This window comes from Talaromyces marneffei, chromosome 1, assembly GCF_009556855.1.
Source record: "Talaromyces marneffei chromosome 1, complete sequence".
Classification (NCBI taxonomy): domain Eukaryota; kingdom Fungi; phylum Ascomycota; class Eurotiomycetes; order Eurotiales; family Trichocomaceae; genus Talaromyces; species Talaromyces marneffei.
This window is the reverse complement of record NC_072348.1, coordinates 5,495,808-5,514,796: the sequence shown is the minus strand read 5'-3', so window position 1 is coordinate 5,514,796 and position 18,989 is coordinate 5,495,808. Positions and strand designations below refer to the sequence as shown.

Genomic DNA, 18,989 nt, shown 5'->3' with positions numbered 1-18,989 from the left:
ACGATTATTGTGTGGTGTCTTACTTCCACGCCATGCCTCTGATTCGCCAGGACCGACCAAACAGAAACGGTAGAGCTAACCATCACTTGCACTGAACTTTCATTTCAAGGCTTGATCTTCTCTTTCGATCTCCAACGTCTCTTCGTTATCGATCTCGACTTCACCTACGGCCTCCTACTCGTTTTCATCTGAAATCACTTCTCACTCCGCTACTACTGCATACAGCATTGTTGCATCTTCCAGCACCCCCGGCCTGTATTTTTTGTTTGTGCCGTGTGCGGAACCATTCTTCTCTTTTTTTCCACCGCTAGCTTTGTTGCCACAAGGAATCGCGTATCATTGGTATAGACACATCTCAATACTAGTCTTGAGTGTCATCCTTGTATAAGCTAACTATTATTCTACAGCAAAAATGCCCTTACCACTACCTTCGAGTTTTGCCTCTGCCGCTGCTGGCATTAACCAAGATTCAAAGAAAGATGGTACTATGAGCGGAGAATGGTGGGTTGCAATCATCTGCCTTCTGGGGATTTCCTTCAATCAGCTTTCGTTTGTTTGGATCCATCATACTAAGCTACCATCTCTCATTCAGGACACGGTCTCGTACAAACGGAGCGACACAAACTTTTCGTCGCCCCTCTGTCGCGACAAATCTATCGCACAACCGTGATAGTAGCAGTCAACCTACATCTACTCCCACTTCTACCGCATACATTCCTCCTCATATGACCTCCAACTATCAGCCTCGCAACGGTTCGACTGGCGACAGCCGATACTCCAAGGAAGACCTTCTAAGCATCTTTAAGGGTCAACGAGATTCAGGAGCATTAGGAAAGAATATGGGGGACCATTTCTTAGCTTCATGGAACCCGCTTGAAGATGCAGGAGCTACCAATGGTGCCTGGGCGAAGAAAGAGGATCAAAAAGATTCCCCACCCGGACCTGAGGTTTGCTGGGACCATTTGGGGCATTATGAACCACTAGGCTTAATAGAGATGACGGAGGAGGAACGTGAGGTATGTCGTTCATATTCCCCATCATACTACCGGCTTGTGCTAAATTATTTACGTAGCTCTTCTCGACTACTGTTAACTCTCCCTTGAAACCTCCACCATCAAGCGCCACCAAAGACAATACTCCTGGTGTCGGTGGACGCAAAGCCTCCGTCTCTCATTCTACTTCGTTCAACACCTCATCTCCAAGTTCTGGACGACCAGGAACACGACGTCGAGAAACTCAGGACTCAACGGGCAATCCCATGTCTCCAACTGCCGGTTCTCGTTTCTTCCGGGAAGAGCCTAATACAACCACCCCTCCACCTTCTCTTCTCCGCCGTAAAACCGACCTTCGCGACCCAGCATCGAGTGCCAAACAGTTTGAAGAGAAAGACAAGCCGAAGGATCTACCGGAAATTTCATCACCATTTGGATCTTTGAAGCGGAGCGCTACGAACCCAGTTGTCAGTGGTTTAGCCAGCACTTCTTCGCCTTGGACATCGGCTTCCCAAACTGCCAATTTGTCACCGATGGGTGCTTTCGGAAGCTTTTCATTAGGAACCTCTAGTCCACAAGCTCCAACATCGGCTGTTGAAAAAAGACCCGGATTTGGTAGTGTTCGTGGTGAAAGCAGATTCAAAGGGTTGCTCTCGAAAGATAGCTCGGAAGATGTTGGAATGCTAGCTAAGGACAAGGGTCTGGCGAAAGAGATAGAGCGTCTTGCTGAGACTGAAGGGACAAGCCGTTCCCAATCGCCATGGAATGAAACCGTCAAAACCCGTGCAACCCGCAGCGAAACGAATCCATTTGACGAGCCTCGCAGTGGGAGCGCTGCTCTTGGCGGCTCTGAGGAAGTCGGGTCAGGAATAGATGAGCTTGGATTTGCCGCATTTGGCATGACGGCTGGTGTTCCTGGCCTTCGAGATCTACTCGGTCGTGGCGACGGTGCCCATGGTTCTCCAAGTCACCTCCAGGGTCTTGAACCAACCAGTCCGACAAACACAAATCCCTACCAAAGCCCGCGAGGTGAGAAGGTCGATGACGACGTAGACACCGATGGCTCTGATGTACAGCGAAGTCAGCATCCTGGCATCAGTGGGCTGCGTGATGACGCTGCTGCGGCTCCCTTTAGTTCTATCCGACGTGGCGGCTCTGCTCTAGATATGTCCGCTGGTGACCGCAGTCAAACTTCTAGCGTCGGTCCGGGCAGGGGTTTTTCTAATCTTAGCGGACTGACCGGTCTTCCCGCTATCGGTGGTTCAGGGGCCTGGCCTTCTGCTGGAGCAATTGGCACGCCAACACGTGAACGAGCTGCCTTCACCGGATTCGGTGATCCTATCTTTGGATCTATGGCCGAAGTTCAATCTCCGGGTCTTTCTACGCTTGGTGCAGGCGGCTTCTTCGGTTCTCATGCGGGACTTAGTGGAACTGGAAGTATTGGTCGGGCGAGTAAGATGGGTTCTCTTTTCCCACCGTCTATGCAAGACAATACACAGGGTGAGATTGGACGTCAGGAAGACGGAAGTAGGTCTCAAGGTGAGCCATATCAGAGAACGGACGGTTCTATAAATGAAGACATGGCTGATTCTGGGACAGATCTTAAACCTTCTACATCAACGCCTTCACAACTTCCAACCACATCTGCTGGTAGTGCTCTGACAACGCCTCTCGCCACATCTTCCGAAGTCTCGCAGACTCAACAAGGCTTATCTACTGGCGGTTCCAATGCTCTCCCTACGGCCCAGCAACGCACTATGGTCATGCCGGATCGCATGAGATGGATCTATCGGGATCCCCAGGGAAACATTCAGGGACCTTGGTCAGGACTGGAAATGCATGATTGGTTCAAGGCAGGATTCTTTACTGCGGAGCTTCAAGTCAAGAAATTGGAAGACCCTGAATTCGAGCCTTTAGCTCAACTTGTTCGTCGCATCGGAAATTCACGCGAGCCGTTCCTTGTACCTCAGATTGGCATACCTCATGGTCCTGAGCCCAATCAAGCTGCAACATGGGGCACTGGAACACAGCCTGGTGCCGCACAACCCCCGTTCGCAAACAGTTTCCCTACCTTCGGAACCACACTCACTGCGGAGCAGCAGAACGCCTTGGAACGAAGAAAGCAGGAGGAGCAGTATCTCATGGCTAGGCAGAAAGAGCATCTTGCTCAACAACAAGCTATGATGAAGCAAATGCAACTACAGGGCGGACCACATAGTGTACAACCCCAGCTTCAGCATCATTCAAGTGCACACAGCCTCCAAAGCCAACCCAGTTTCGGAAGTATCACTTCTCCCGCTGGTGGTTATCAGCAATCTCCTATTCAGGGACCTATTCAGCCTCCGCAACCAATGCCAGGATACTTCGATGGCCCGTTCAGACAAAATACTCTCCCTTTCGGGCCTCAAATTCTCGGCACGGACTTTGGCTCACACGAAGAACTCCCAGGCTTTCTTGATCGCCTAAATTTGAATCGTCCGGGTCCATTTCCTCTAAACTCTCAAGGCTCATTTAGCGGTCGTCAACAGGAGGCCGGCATACACCCCCAACAGGTCAACTCGATACTGCAGGAACGTGCCCGCCTTCAGCAAGAGCAGGAGCAATACGATAAAACCCATTCGGACAGTATTTTCGAGCAACAAGCGCGCGATGAACGTCTTCGCCAGTTTCACGCCCTCCGCTCGGATGAAGATGAAAATTTGTTGAGAGGTAGCGAGGGCCTGGGATCTCTTCCAACGTCTACGGCGCAGCAAAACGAGTCCGATCAGGAGCAACAAGAAGAAGAAGCAACTTTCTTGCAAGATCAGGAGACATCTACCAATGAACCACTCTCTCTGTCCCAGCAGGTGCAAAAGGCAGCTACCGCACAAAGACAACAGCAGCAACAGCAAAAGCAAGCCCAAGCTGAGGCTGCATGGGTGGCCAAGGGTGATCCTGGCATTCCTCATCCTTTCCCGCCTCCTCCATCTCAATCCCCTCTTCCAGCACCGGCAGCTCAGCGGAATCGTCAGCACGTCGCCGATGCTCTTGCTGCAACTTCCCGCTCTCAGAACCAGACTCCTGTTGAAACCCCTTCAGCTTCCATTGCTCCATGGGCGAAGGACAGTATTGAAGCACCCAAGGGCCCATCTTTGAAGGAGATTCAGGAGGCAGAGGCGCGCAGCGCAGCTCAACGCGAAGAACTTGCAGCACAAGCTCGTCGTGCTCAACTTTTGGCCGAACAAGAGCGACTCTCTCAGGCACAACAGGCAACAGCACCTGGGTTACCATCAACAGCCAACTGGGCCAGCAGTGTGTCTCCAGTCACCCCAAGCACTGCCAGCTCAGCTTGGTCCAAGCCAGCTGCAAAGGCTACTGGCACACCTGCCAAGACTCTTGCTCAGATCCAGAAAGAAGAAGAGGCACGTAAACAAAAATTGGCTCAAGTCAGCGCTGTTCAGGCTGCAGCCACCACTGCAGCTTCTCCGGTGTCTGGAAAGCGGTACGCCGATCTCGCCAGTAAAGTAGCTGCGTCGCCAACGCCTGCGGCCACTGGTGCATGGACTACAGTTGGTGCGGGCGGTAAAGCTAAAGCACCACCGGCTACTCCAGTCGGTCCTCGCTCCACTAGTGCTACGCTCGCTTCTCCTCAAGTTGCCAAGCCAAGACCTGTAGCTCCAGTCAGAACAACGACCATCGCCACCACCCCAGTTTCTAATGCAAACCGTGCAAACGAGGAGTTCACAAAGTGGGCTAAGGTGACCCTGGGCAAGGGTCTTAACAATGGAATTAATGGTATGGTTCTACGCATGTATTCTTCTTACTCAATGCTAATTATCATTCAACAGTGGACGATTTCGTGCAACAACTCCTCTTCTTACCTGCCGAAGCAGAAATTATCTCCGACTCTGTCTATGCCAACTCTCAGACATTGGATGGTCGCCGTTTCGCAGAAGAATTCATCCGCCGCCGCAAGCTTGCCGACAAGGGAATCGCTGATCCTGTCAGCACCAATGCATTCATTGATCAGAAGGCAGCTTCTGGCGGCTGGAGCGAAGTTGCAAAGAAATCCTCAAGTCAGCCCAAACAAGAGGACGAGAGCGCTGCTGCATTCAAGGTTGTCGCTGGCAAGAAGAAGGGCAAGCGGTAAATGCTTTATGAACTGAGGGGAGCCGTCTAGCTTATGCTTCGAGAGTTGTCTACATGTGGTTCACAGGCGTCAATGCCTTGGTTTCCAAACAGTAAAGCTGGACGAGGTATAAACCTGATGGAACTAGCTACATTCGTCTTCTACCACATGGGGGTGTCACTTTCTCAAACCAACCTGGCAATTTCAACGTCCTTGGATTGGGTGGGGGGGTTGCTGCTCCCTCTCTCCTCAACTGTCATTACAATAAATAGCCTAGAAGCGCAAAGAAACGGGATTAGTGGCGAAGCATGCACAGTTGTAGTAATCTTGACAAGTTTGCCAGTAATGTTCGTATCAACATCATAACTAGTTACCACTCATTTTCAGCATGCAGCTGGTTCATTAGACAGAGAGCCTCGGTTTTTACTATGCTGAGTTTTCGAATAGGGACGTAGGCTTTGCAATGGGTTTGTTACAGGTAGGGATAAAGATTTGGTATCTAAATACATCGTAATTTAACCTTAGTGATTTTGTACCTCGTATCTTTCCATAACAAACCACGCAAAATATTCTTGGGTATCAAAAGTTCTAGAAAAAGTAAACTAAACGAAAAAAGCTAACCACAATTCAACGCACAACATCGTTCAGATCAAAGGATATCTTGCATCACCTCTCAAGGCCCTTCCGTAGAAGGTTTCCTCTTGGATGGGATGGAAGTGTCGGGAAGATTGGAGGAGGGCTATGGAATAGCTCTAACCCTATCCCCTCAGTCTTGCTGTTTGAAGCCGAGCTATTACAGTAACACATTGGAATCAAGAGTGTAAACAGCATTGCACTGCTACATTATATAATGCACTCTACATGATAGTCACTTCAAATAGCAGCTGCACATCCGGATAAATGATTATATTCTACCCCAAATGAACACTGAATGGAAATTGGATTATCAGATACTGTCTTGATGTTTGTGCCAGTCGAATTTACTAGTTGCTTTTAAAGAAACAAAAGGCCTCTTGATCTGTCTATGTTGTATAGTAATTTGTGTGAGCACCATGTGGTGTTCTCTTTTGAATATACGTAGATCGATATATACTTGTAGTATCCATACGTACTCCTTAGTAGACGCTAAGGTCCCAGTGGAGCTCAGGGTTGAACTAACCATGCAGTGTGTACTTATCGATAACCTTATTTTGATTAAGGTTATTCGAGACGGCAAAGCTTGCACCAAGATACAATGAGCTAAATATTGATGTTTGAATGACTTTATTATTGTCTCTTTAAGCTCTTGCATGTGGATTGGCTATCTATTTCTTTGTACCTACAGAAGCAATACACTGCTAGATGAGAAGACCAAGACATCAGTAGCCCGTCGAGTGTGCAATATCCTTCATCTGCAACAAATTCTCCTGCATAGTCTCACATTTGACCCGAAAACGCTCATAGCAGTCTTTACCAAGCGGCACTCGCAGGAAATTTTCCTTTCCGGCGGCCATGCCGGTATTCCTGATGACCTCGAAAATCCTTTGTGCCGCTTTGGCAGGATCGCCTTGTTGTTTGCCATCCTTCGACTTGAATACCTCTAGATATGTTTCGAGAGGCGTTCTCGCATACTGTTTATTCATGCCAGCAGCCGGCTCGACGTACGCTGATAAGAACTTTGTGCGGAATTCACCGGGCTCGATCAGGAGTACGCGGATATTGAAGGGAGACAGCTCTCTCGACAGACTTTCGGACATGCCTGGATACTATCATTCAGCATATCTCTATGTAGATTGACTCAATGTCTAGTTTGAAGACTCACCTTCCAAAGCAAACTTTGATCCCGCATACATCGCACATGTAGGCAACCCATCCAAACCCGCAGAACTGCTAATATTGAGGATTGTCCCCGACTTCTTTGCCCTCATAAACGGCAAAGCACCCTTGAGCACTCTCACTGCACCAAACACATTCGTGCTGAACTGTGTTTGAATCTCTTCCTCACTCATATCCTCAATACTGCCGAGCAGCGAGTATCCGGCATTATTGATAACCACATCGATAACACCACCGGCTTGGTTGATTGCTTCTTCGACCTTCTTGCTTGTCTCCAGGTGAGTCACGTCTAGCTCAACCCAGGTTCCGCCGAGCTTTGAGATTTGCGGGTTCTCTGCGGCGGCCTTTGTTGGATTTCGTGCGGTTGCGATTACTTTGTGGCCGGCTTGGAGTGCTGCTTCGGCAATTGCGGCTCCGAGACCAGAGGAGGCGCCGGTGATCAGCCATGTTTTTGATGCCATTGCGAAGTCTGTCGAATGGTGGTCTGAAACTTCACTTTGATGTGTTAGAACTCGAAGGGTTTGAAGAAGTGATTGCAACAGTTGGGAGGTGAGAAGAAATACGCGATTCGAATCGGATTTTTACGGCTTTTATCATGATGAAGCGTCGTCTACAAACATGGAGACCCCGCGAGTTTGCTATCCAGAGATATGATTTGTTTAGAGCACGAGCTGGGTCGGATATTGCGGACTTATCGGCTAATCTCCATAATCGCTGATACTATTCGGATTTTGGGAATACTTGCGAATACGTACACAGATGACACAGGCCTGAAGCGCGTACAGAAGGGCTGTAATTATTATAGAGATACATAGATAACACTGGGAGCGCCTTCGACTACAAAAGGTTCATAGCAAATGGATCAGGCAAATGCCTCGTAGACTAAAGAGCTTCGTTTCATTGTCCGGCCACTCTATGCAAAATAAACATTGGGATTCGTTATAAACATATGATTGTGAAAGAAGTCCAAGCCACTGTACAAATCGACATATAGCCTCACTGTACATTTATACATTCAGCTACCACCGAAATGACTTCTTAACCAACCAGCAACTCCTCCACCACTGGATTGTGACTGGTTTTCGGGCTGGTCCTGGCTGGATTGTTCTCGTCGTTCTTCTGGGGGAGCTGAAGCTGTGTGATGCGGCGAAGTTCGATGATTGTTGTTGAATGAGGAACCACTACTAGTTCGATGGCCATGAGAACGATAAGGGCTACCGCTGTAGTCGCGGTTCGACTCATAACCAAATGCAGAAGATCGGCGTCGTGGAGGAGATTGTGGAGGACTGCTTGGTATGACTACGGGATTATTCCTAGTCCCGGGAGCGTTTTCCCTAAGAAAACAATGTTAGTAGATATACCGCGCATATAAACTAAAAAGCACGACTTACCCCTGATCAATAGGCCGCCTACAATGTGGACAGGTGTTATGTTGCTTCAGCCACATTTCAATACAATCTCCGTGAAACCAATGCTTGCAAGGAAGTTCTGTCACTTCACTGCCAAGCTCAACCGGATCCATGCAAATAGAGCATTCGGCCCTCCCTTCTACTCCTAGCATCTCTTGATCAACGACTTTCTTGGGTAGAGATTGAATCGCAGTTTCGGCCGCTGGCGGCGCTCCTTGGTTCATGTTCTGATCCACAAGCTGCGATATGACGCGATCAAGCTCTTCTTGTGAGTATACAGCATCTCCGATGCGTCCTCCACCAAGTATGGTAGCAAGTAAGGAAAGAGGATGCATGGGGCCCATCCCTGTGGCTCCCATTATATGAATGCCTCCTCGCGGTCGATCAAACCCATCTCCTGCTGTATCCGTCCGTAATAAGTCAAAAATACTAGAATCATATAAGCTCATATCATCATAGAGGAGTAGGGATTGTGGTGCATCTGCCCACGAAGGAAATAATCACACACATACTCGTTTAAACTGGCTAGAGGCACTGTTGGCGGTTGCGGGCTGTCTGTATCCCTTGGCCATAATCCCCCATGCAAATTGGCACCTCGAGTTGTGCCAGGAGTCTCCCATGGATCTTCTCGGTCCGGAGGTGGACCATTTCGGTTTTGTGTGTTGTAAACGCCTGTTAATTCCTGGAATATAGAGCCAACTGTCCGTAACAGCGGTTCACCACCATATGGATCGGGTGAAGGTGGACTTCTAACACGTCCACCCATACCAGTCGTAAAAGTTGTGCTTGTAAACGTTATTCGACCATCCGGGGAACGATACTGGTGACGACTGACTCTGGGAGGACTTCCGAATCTTTGTGGTTCATCGTCGTTGGTTTCGGCCCACGGATTATGGTTGAAGAATGGATTTTCTGCATCGTATCGCGCTGACCGGGGAGACTGAGGAGATTGAGGCGGCCGTGGGGATAGTGAAGAAGGAAATGGTGGGCTTGAAGCACGAGAATTGTATTCCTCGGTCGGATGTTGTTCCTCGGCGCTTCCTTCGATCTACTATGGAATCAGAACATATTTTCTAAATATTGCTAACGACGCAAATACTTACAATCTCGGTAAAGTCAGAGCCACATCGTGGACACATCAAGCCGAATTCATCTTTGGGAAACACATTGTTACAATGATAGCACAGAACGTCCTCTCCGCGCTCCGGCATATTGAGGGGAAACTAAGAACGAGCGCTCAAAAAGTCTAGCCTGGGTGGGGTGAAGATATCGAGATATGTGAGATGAAAATGAAGCTAAGCATCAGTATATATGAGAATGACTTGTAGAAGTCGTGGATGCAGAAAGACCGGTTCTGCTAGCGAAATGTTTGGGATGAGACAAGTGATGGGATCTGGTTGAGTCAAAGAGGCTCATGGACAAAGCCTGCAAGCAAAACAACTCATTGAAAAGACGGGGGTTTGTTTGTCTCTGTACACATGCAATAATGGGTTGTCAGTAAGGAGCAGCATCGATATCCGCCTAGAATGCAGGGAACTGGCGAGAAAAAGAGAGAAGAGGAAAGATAGCCTCGTGATGGGATGGTGATGGATGGCGGCCGCGGGACCTGATGACGTTAGCTGCGTGGTTTCCGCCTGATTTCGACGGCATCCACGGCACCAGCACCTGGCCACAATGTATTGTGTTAATATGGTTAATAACTATTGCACAGTATTTTTTGGGCTGTTACTCAACAAGGTGCTTCATACTCTGTTCATTCATTGGTCCTGTGTTCAAGGTTGAATTGTATTGTATTGTGGCTATGAAGCAACCCGCTGGCGGTGAATCGGGAGTAGAGAAACTTGGTATTCGGACTATCTCTGATATATATATTAGAATAGCAAAGAGATGTTACGCAAATCAGCCAAGAAAAAAAAAGGAAAAAAAAGGATATTTCAAAGAATAGAGAACGTAAGAGATAACGCCCGCCCATGCCGTGTCAATTAGCTATCAATCAAAACAAAATATGTACTGAGTAAAGATTCTTCATATATCGGCCGTTCTGAATTTGTCATGTAGGATCCCTCCCTCAACGTCTGCGCGAGCCTCTGACGAGAAGACCGCCGATCAGCCCAGCAGCAAGAGCCACACCACCCACAATAGCAACTCCCATCAGACCCTCTTTGGCGACTTTGTCGTCAATGAGTTCTTGTAGGCTAGCAGCCTGTAGATTGTCGGGCTCGTGTTCGAGCAATGCATCGTTATATTTGCGCGCCTCTGCATAGTTGCCTAGCTTGAAATTCCCGAGAGCGAGGTAGTAGAGACATTCCCGACGACGGTCTGAAGCGGTGCGAAAGATCTGCGAGAGGAGGATAACACCTTCCTGTTGTTCGCTTCGAACGTTTGATTTGATGAGTCCCTGTCGATTCCGTCAGTCACACAGAACATGGAAGACTATCGTGGATATAGTGCTCCGACATACCCAGGCGTAGTTGAACTTGGTCTGCACTCCGACGTATTCGCCCTCCTTCTCATATTGTGCGCGCAAGACCTGAAGTTCCTCTGGTCTTAGAGGACTAATAAAAGTCAGTATTAGAGTAACACTAAGTATAGTCGTACTTGCCTGTCCGCATCTGCAGCGTCTAGTAATCACCATTCCAGTCAGTCACCATTTCTTTTGTGAACAATGAAAAAGACCGAGGGAGCAGCACGTACAAGGTAGGTTAGTGACCATATTGAGTTATCAGTGTCGACAGATAGTTTAACAAGAGGTTTTGGGGTCACAAAGAACCGTCCGAGCTGGTGGAAAAGAGATGTTGTGTGCTTGTGATCTGGTCTCGAAGATAGTTGATCATTGGATCAAGCGGAATAACAAGACTCAACATGTGGCGGTGCAAGACACTGTGACGCAATGGCCCTTGGATGTGCTGTGGCTGTTGCTCCCGCAACGCTGTGGCGCAGACGCGCGTTTATCTTTTAGCTGACAGACTCAAGATGCTCTCGTCGTCTCTCGTATTTTTCCTGAGAAGCGAATCGAATCCCTGAAAATACAGCCAAAATGTTGCTCGATGAAGATCCTGCTACTGTGCGTTGACCACCTACCAATTAGTCCAATATGAAAATCGCAAAAATGATCAGAAGCTAATATCTGTTTAGCTTATCCAACACACAATCGGAAACTTCAATATCAACCCCGACAAACTCGCTGTGACCCGAATCAATGAATCCTTGACGACCCTTCAGCAATCGCGTGACTTGCGCATTCGCGAAGCAGAAACTGCTCTCCGAAAATTATCCCGCAACCTGAAATCCCTAGAAACCAACTATGAAGAGACCGTGGCCGCGCACGATCCGGCCCGTCACGCCCAGGAGATTCTCGAACTCGATGCGCAAAAGTTCCGTATCGCAAAGGCCGCATCCGATTTGGAGATTGAGTCCGAACGTTTGGAGGGAGATTTGGAGATGTTGAAAGAACGGTTGGCGGAGCTCGAAGCACAGGGTCTGGAGGGTGATGAAACTGTACGCCGAGAGAGGGAGGCTGATGATGCTACTATGTACGCATTTCACGTCTATACAGCTGTGCTACAACTAGGCTAACTGTAACAGATTGCGACTTAAGGTCTATCGTTCTCTCGGCATTGACGTTGAAGCCGACGACGCTGGAAATTACAACAAGGCTATTATCCGAAATAGTCGCAAGGGGGATGTTCATGTGGTCAACATCGATCCGAAATTCTCTCGATTTTTCTATGCGAACTATTTTTGGCAGACTATGCAAGGTTAACGCGTGTTTGGACTTTTTGACATGAATTTATGATGGCAATGATTGGAGTTGATGGTGGGCTTGGCAGCAACACCGGCGTTCATTCATCTATATACCCTGAATACATTGATGCAATATTTTAAGAGAATCCGTTTATTAATAGGAACGCATTGCTCGTACTTTGAATACGTTTAATATTTGAACTTATCTTTTAGCAGCTGTAATATCTGCGCTTTCTTTGCATCGGAATCTTCAATGACACTGCCATGGAGTATTTCTCGTGCCATTTCAGGATACGAGTTCTCCAGTACTGTGAGCAGTTCATATCGCTGTGTCTCCGGCAAGCCCTGACAACCCCAAGTAGACAGCCATTCGGCTTCCTTCTGCGATATTTTTTCCTCGACACAGTTCATATCTGGGATATCACTTCCACCCCACGTCAGACCAACATCCGGACGCGGTCGATCAACAGATGCATTATCCGCAACCTGGGAATACCTCGTCTCCACCCCCAACGGCGCCAAACCCAGCTCCTCCACCTTTGAATTCCAAAGAACCTGCTTCAATGATCCATCACTCTCCATCATCATCCAAAAAAGCGGGTAAGAGCTTCGTGTCAAAGTATCCCTAACCCCCTTCGTGGCTTCTCTCGGACTAACCAGTATAGCAACCTTTTCACTCGTCCGCCACCCCACAGGTGAATGCCGAAATGCGCCTTCCAATTCCCTGACGAGATTCGGTCCGAGCTTCGTCTTTAGCGCCTTACATTGAACGATGACTCGAAACGGTGCGAGCTCTCGGCCTGGGACATGCCATGTGCCCACAAGATCTATACCGGCATCATCCCGACCACCGATTCGTTCTAGATCAAACGCGAAACGGCGCAGAGTAGACTGTACGGTATATTCGTATTTTGTGCCGACGTAGGTAGTAGTGCTTTCCGGTAGAGCGGTCTGTTTTGCATATGCAAAGAAGGAAGGTAAATCATGGTGGTTTTGCGATGGCGGAGCTTTGGGGATGTTGAGAAGGTGGCGAGCGAACGGACTTATGTCGTGAGAAATACGACTACAAGAGAATGAGCGAATGAATCTTCTTCTTGTTGGTAGTCTCCATGATGCTGTATATAGCACCATTCTCCCCTTTCGGTCACATCTAGTCAAGGCGTTGAATGTGGTGGTTGAGCTTTCTTGATCGACGGCCCGCGGCGCGAAAGTAAAAGAAGCTTGGAAGGTTCCCCACAATCTCCACTCTTTTGTCCTCCTCTAGCTCCATTCTTGCTTCATCAACACTGATTCCCAGCTTCAATCCTTGACCTCTCAGCATCAGCACATGCTTCAATACTAGACTCATCATGGCCGACATTCTAACCCAACTCCAAACCTGTCTCGACCAGGTAAGTCTCCCTACCAAATCTCTCTATTCCACAGTCTAACCCACCTGATACAGCTCGCGACTCAGTTCTACGCAACCCTCTGCTACCTCAGCACATACCACGACCATGTTCCCGCCACAGTTCCACCCCCAGGATCCGGCATTACAGACTCTATGCCATCTCTAGCCAAAATTCCTCGTAACCAACCCTCCGCCGCACCCATGCCCGCCGGCGCAGTCGCAAAACAAACCGCCGAACAACAAGGTCAAGCCTCACCATCGTTGGGAGTTTCAGGCGCAGGCGGAGCAGGAGGAGGAGAGACATCGACGCTCCCTCCGGGCGCTAATGGAGCAGGAATGCCGTCGTTGATACCTGGTCAGGGAGATCCGAATCAGCCACCAGTACCCGATTCGCCTCAGCTGTTTTTGTATCGGCAAAAGGAACTAGCTCGCGATTTGATCATTAAGGAACAACAGATTGAGTATCTGATTGGAAGATTACCTGGCATCGGGTCGTCAGAAGCAGAACAGGAAGCGCGGATTCGGGAATTGGAAAGCGAACTGAGACAGGTTGAGCAAGCGAGGGAGAAGAAAGCGAGGGAGTTGAAGAAGTTGGGGAAGAGGCTTGAATTGGTTTTGGGGACTGTTGAGAGAGGAATTTACTCGAAACAGAGGCAAGGACAGGATTGACGATCCACTACTAATATTTGCGTACTGTTTAACCTCTCGATGCCCTCTCTAGTCTTAAAATATGCGATGATACCCATGATAATGCAATCCACTTTGGAATCTAAAGCATCACGGTCAAAATAGTTTTATTACTATCGTACTAAAGAAATTTAACCATATCCAGGACTTGCGTCCATGCTTGTATATAAAAATAGAAAGAAATATCCTTGAAATCACCATCTTTCCAACCACTGTAGTTGCTGACCTTGTAAAGCATCTTCTAGAAACATGATCTCAACCAAGTATAACGGCTGATCATAGCCTTGTATGAGAATGAGAAGATCGATCTATCAACCTTGAAGCTTCTCAACTGTCTTGGAGATAAAAGAGAATACATGCATGCACCGCAGAACTAGAGAAGAGGAATATAAGAAAAAATGTACCGTCCATATATCGTCGTTTAGAAGTCACCAGGGTATCGATAAGAAACCGGAGCGCCACCCATGACACCATAAACTAATTGCAGGCAGAAAAAAAGTCACGAGTAAATCACCATAAATATAGAAAGAAAAAAAATGAAATAATGATCAACCGATAAAATGGCAAGATAAATAGAAATCGATCGATCAGCGGAAAAGGCTGCGGTACGCTTGCATTCTCGCCTCTTGGACTTCACGTTTGTCAAGCTTCCCGCGTGCCATGCTGTCTTCGGCCAATTGTTGCTTCTTTTTGGCCATTTCGAAGATCTTCTCCTCGATACTAGCTTTCATGATGAACTGCACAGTAGTCACCTCACGAGTTTGTCCCAATCGGTGGACACGGTCCACCGCCTGAGCTACTGCAGCTGGATTGTATTGAGGTTCCATGATGTACACGCGAGATGCGCTTGTCAGATTGAGTCCAACACCTCCAGCTCCAATGGTGGCAAGGAGTATAGTGATGCTGTCGTCTTCGGCAAAGTTGTTGAGTGCGGTTTTACGGGCTGCAAGCGTCATTGTCCCGTCGATACGAGTAAACCCATCCAAACCGTTGTCTTTCAGAGCAATTTCAATAAGATCGAGATGAGAAGTCCATGCTGAAAAGACGACACTCTTAATAGGAGGTCCCTCTTTGATAGTTGCACTTTCCGCTGCCGTGCGCTGCAGATGTTCTAACAAAGCCAGAGTCTTGGTGTGAGGTCCCTCGTACTCTCCTAGAAGCTTTGCCCGCTTGCGATTCGTCTTAGCTTCAGCTTGACTCTCTGTGTACTGTTCGAGCCCAGCTGGTGTAATGGCAGAGTAAGTCATAGCAATCCATCCTTCACATTTCACGCATCGTGTCTGTTGTGAAGCTGACTCTGGCTGCATTACAAACCCTTGTTTCATCGGACTGAAACAATCAAGACAAAGAACATCAAAGCATGGAAGCATCACAGCCATTGGAAGTTTTGGGTTTGGCGTACCGGACTCCGTGTTTTTTTCAGTCAACGGTACCAACGGTTTGTTGCACATGGCGCACACTGCGGCAGAAGACTCTTCCATCAGGATAAACATCTCGTATGCCTTCTTGTCAATTGCCCAAGCTTGATCTTCCTTTTCACCTTCCTCAAGATCGATAGCATCTTGAACGCTCAAGCCCTTCATTCTCTCACGATCCTCCTTGTCGAGTAATTCCTTGCCGTGTGCGCTAATTTGGCGAAGAATCATCATAGCCTTGAGTACATGATGATACATTCTACCGCCCATAGTACTCTTACTCTCGTTCGCAATAACCTTCATCATTAAGTCGGACTCTCGACGGAAGAATTCGTGTAATTTTGCTTCTTTCTCAGAGAAGTCCAACATGATTATCTTGTCTTCCCGAGGTGGCAGGTCAATTTTGTCCTTCACACGGCGGAGAGTGAATGAATCCACGAGGACACGGAGGCTCGCAAAGACGGTAGAGTCACCTATCTTGAATCGACTAAGGATGTGTGCATGGAATTTAGCCTTCTCATCATAGGGATACAACCGAAGAAACTTTGTTACTGATGCGAGGTCTTCCAGACGATTCTGCACGGGGGTTCCAGTCACAGACCAGCGACGTTGACCATTCAAGCGGAAAATAGCCTGGCTCTGCTGTGCAGACTGCTCGCGGATAACGTGAGCCTCATCCAGGACTATTCGGAACATGTTCATCTTAAGCAACGGGCTATTCACTGGCTTGGTGCCACGCCCACGTAGTTCGCTCGAAATGGTGCTGTAAGTCGTGATGATCAGATCATACTGAGACAATTCTTCGACTACTTTTGTGCGAGAAGGGCCGTGAAACACATAGTACGAGATGGCTCCATCCTGTAGATGTTCCTTAATCTGAGCGACCCAATTGTGGACTGCACTGAGTGGCGACACCAACAGTGTCGTCTTCGTGTTGCGAATTCCTGGAATACCTCGGACAAGAGAATGGTGCGGTGGCTGCTTTTCCCAGATTTGTGACTGTGGTAGTGTTGCAACGACAAGGGACAGGATACTCAAAGTTTTGCCGAGACCCATCATATCAGCCAACAAGCCCCCGTATGTCTGGGCAGGCTCTTCGTTGAGAGTAACGCCACTGATGATCTCGCGATACCGTTTGGTTCCATTGGCTGCGTAGACCACACGCCACAAGGAGTTATTGTCTTCTTCCTTTGATCCGTACTTGCGGTCTTTCTCTTTTTCCATCATGAACCATAGAGCTTGCTTTTGGTGACGAAGAAGAGGTGTGAGAATCAAAGGAGATGGTTCCATCTCAGGAATGTTCTCAGCACTTTTGAGCTGATCGAACATCTTCATCACAGCATCGTTGACCTCTTCCGCAGTTCGAACCTCGTAAGTTGCCATATCTCGTACGCGTGAACCGGCGATAGGTCCATGATTTTGCTGCGCAAGTCTGAGCTTGGCATGAGGGTTGAAAACGGGCATACCTCTGTCCACCATGGAAGGGGTGTCCAACCAGACATTTGCGTGACCAAGAGTTTTTCCAACCATGTCCGCGAACTTTCTTGGTCCGATCAGATTGATGGCGGCGCGATACTGGGCGGAGCAGGGCTGCCAGACCTCTTCGTCTGGCTGTCTCCTCCGTAGTTCGAGACGAGCCGTCATGGTAATGCTCATGGTCGGAGTATCAAGTAAAGGAACAATAGCGGCGGCTGTTCTGGCATCGACCGCCCCAAAGACATGGCCGAAAGGATCACTGACATCGATTCTGTTGGATCGGCCAGGTGTATGGCTGGTGGTCAATTTGATCGAAGGCCAGTCGCGGGAGTAATCAGCAAAGAAATTGTTTGCAGACGGTTTGGGCACTTTATGCGCTTGGATAAATGCGTTTTGAATCTTGCCATAACACACGATCTGCTCGCTCAAATCAACGGAACCGGTAACTTCGATTTCATCATCGGTTGAAGTCGTCTTAGTCGGTGCTTCTATAGTGAATTGTCAGCTCTGTATGTGTCCAAGTGTGGATGTAGAATACGCACCGCTAGTAAGATCCACAACTGGAGCGGAGGTTTTGGATGGTTGTCTTCCTTCTTTCATGTATTCACCAAGACCACTGTTACCAGACATGCTGAATTGTGACTTGCTCTTAGCCACTGTGTCCTCGGCATCAGATGTCTTGATGCGCTTTTTGGGTTGGTCTTCGCGACGCTCAACATTGTAGATGTCCTCGATCAAAGACTTGTGCTCGTTGGTCAAGTCTTTGCTCTCCCGGTTCCGCTTTCGGTCGATACTCCCTTCATCCTCACTAGATATATCCTCACTACCAACGAACTGGAACTGCATCTGGTTGTTGGTGTTCAGAGCTGAATTCGCTTCCGGTTTGATGTCCGGGAGACGGGCAGACATGGTGTCGGAGTTGGAGTTCGTAGAGGGAGTTTGTAAACGTGAAGTCAAGACAGTATTGCCCACCCTTGGGTCTTTTATATGCGCTGGTGAGGCAGAAGCGCTTGCTTTTGTTTTATCGTGCTGCTGGGGGCCTTTTAAGTGTAAGTAAGATTCACCGAGGACATGCGGGGTTGTGAAAGAAGAGAGGATCAGCATGAGGTGGTAAGTGTAGAAAAGTATACGCAAGGATCGTTTGGGAAGATAAAATAAAGGTGTTTGAGTGAGTTTGAGAGGAAGCGAAAAAGTACTCACCACTAGAAACCATTTGCTTTCTGTATGACCTCGGGTCCAGCAGCATGGCCGCCCGGGAAGCCATGGTGTGCGAAGAAAGAACGAGTTAGTGAAAGAGAAGAGAGAAAGAAGGGGTGAGAAGCGGATGAGCCAGATGTTAGGATTCAAGTTGTAATCCGAAGGGTGTTTGAGGGCTGAATAGTGAATTCGTAGTCAGATTTGAAGTATATAGAAGATATGAGAAATCGACGCATTTGAGGCCTCAGTGAGGTTTTCCCCGGAAGACGCGAGCCTCGGCGCAAACACTGTCGCGCGCATTCGAAAGAGATGTGAAGTGAAGTATAGACAGTCCTCGTTTTACTTAACTGCTTTCGAGGCCTCGTAGAACCCTCACATCCGCGTGTGGATGTGAGGCGACGGAGAGTATGAAGCGATGGAAGGTGAACTTCATGCGGGACCTGCGGTAGGCGACAAGAGTTACATTATGTACATGACGCACTGGAGATGCCAAGAGCTGATAAGATAGCGCCAATTGCCACGCCGAATTACTATATCCACGGCCCAGACTGCTGTGATAAGACTAGGATTCGTGTAAATGAGAGAGATACCTGAGGTGCTGCGTTTATATACATAGTGTACATAGTATACATATTTTGAATATATTTGCGATAATCAAAATGTGCCTCGATGAAACAGACAGAGCTTGCTAGGTGCCATGGTTGGAGGTTACGGTTTATCTGGTGGCAATACTTAGCCCTAATCGAGCATGGCTTA

At 48.3% G+C, this 18,989-nt stretch overlaps 8 protein-coding genes across 8 annotated transcripts; 3 read left to right on the top strand and 5 right to left on the bottom strand.

Moving 5' to 3' along the window:
• Positions 1-412: 412 nt before the first annotated feature.
• On the top strand, positions 413-5,121 carry EYB26_002017 (uncharacterized protein; the record flags this gene model as incomplete). Its single annotated transcript, XM_054261325.1, has 5 exons — positions 413-501; positions 593-1,016; positions 1,073-2,531; positions 2,592-4,766; positions 4,820-5,121. The coding sequence occupies 5 exons, from the start codon at positions 413-415 to the stop codon at positions 5,119-5,121; spliced, it is 4,449 nt and encodes a 1,482-aa protein (XP_054117300.1).
• Positions 5,122-6,458: 1,337 nt separating this feature from the next.
• On the bottom strand, positions 6,459-7,376 carry EYB26_002016 (uncharacterized protein; the record flags this gene model as incomplete). Its single annotated transcript, XM_054261324.1, has 2 exons — positions 6,459-6,838; positions 6,902-7,376. The coding sequence occupies 2 exons, from the start codon at positions 7,374-7,376 to the stop codon at positions 6,459-6,461; spliced, it is 855 nt and encodes a 284-aa protein (XP_054117299.1).
• Positions 7,377-7,930: 554 nt separating this feature from the next.
• On the bottom strand, positions 7,931-9,535 carry EYB26_002015 (uncharacterized protein; the record flags this gene model as incomplete). The annotated part of the gene is made up of 4 exons (XM_054261323.1): positions 7,931-8,249; positions 8,307-8,753; positions 8,837-9,372; positions 9,428-9,535. The coding sequence occupies 4 exons, from the start codon at positions 9,533-9,535 to the stop codon at positions 7,931-7,933; spliced, it is 1,410 nt and encodes a 469-aa protein (XP_054117298.1).
• An 857-nt stretch (positions 9,536-10,392) lies between these two features.
• On the bottom strand, positions 10,393-11,037 carry EYB26_002014 (uncharacterized protein; the record flags this gene model as incomplete). Its single annotated transcript, XM_054261322.1, has 4 exons — positions 10,393-10,722; positions 10,786-10,879; positions 10,927-10,945; positions 11,019-11,037. 4 exons carry the CDS (start codon positions 11,035-11,037, stop codon positions 10,393-10,395), a joined length of 462 nt encoding a protein of 153 aa, XP_054117297.1.
• A 324-nt stretch (positions 11,038-11,361) lies between these two features.
• EYB26_002013 (uncharacterized protein) lies at positions 11,362-12,087 on the top strand (the record flags this gene model as incomplete). Its single annotated transcript, XM_054261321.1, has 3 exons — positions 11,362-11,388; positions 11,460-11,857; positions 11,910-12,087. 3 exons carry the CDS (start codon positions 11,362-11,364, stop codon positions 12,085-12,087), a joined length of 603 nt encoding a protein of 200 aa, XP_054117296.1.
• Positions 12,088-12,257: 170 nt separating this feature from the next.
• EYB26_002012 (uncharacterized protein) lies at positions 12,258-13,199 on the bottom strand (the record flags this gene model as incomplete). Its single annotated transcript, XM_054261320.1, has 1 exon — positions 12,258-13,199. One exon carries the CDS (start codon positions 13,197-13,199, stop codon positions 12,258-12,260), a length of 942 nt encoding a protein of 313 aa, XP_054117295.1.
• Positions 13,200-13,417: 218 nt separating this feature from the next.
• EYB26_002011 (uncharacterized protein) lies at positions 13,418-14,127 on the top strand (the record flags this gene model as incomplete). Its single annotated transcript, XM_054261319.1, has 2 exons — positions 13,418-13,459; positions 13,513-14,127. 2 exons carry the CDS (start codon positions 13,418-13,420, stop codon positions 14,125-14,127), a joined length of 657 nt encoding a protein of 218 aa, XP_054117294.1.
• Positions 14,128-14,732: 605 nt separating this feature from the next.
• On the bottom strand, positions 14,733-18,300 carry EYB26_002010 (uncharacterized protein; the record flags this gene model as incomplete). Its single annotated transcript, XM_054261318.1, has 3 exons — positions 14,733-17,524; positions 17,579-18,076; positions 18,237-18,300. The coding sequence occupies 3 exons, from the start codon at positions 18,298-18,300 to the stop codon at positions 14,733-14,735; spliced, it is 3,354 nt and encodes a 1,117-aa protein (XP_054117293.1).
• Positions 18,301-18,989: the final 689 nt, after the last annotated feature.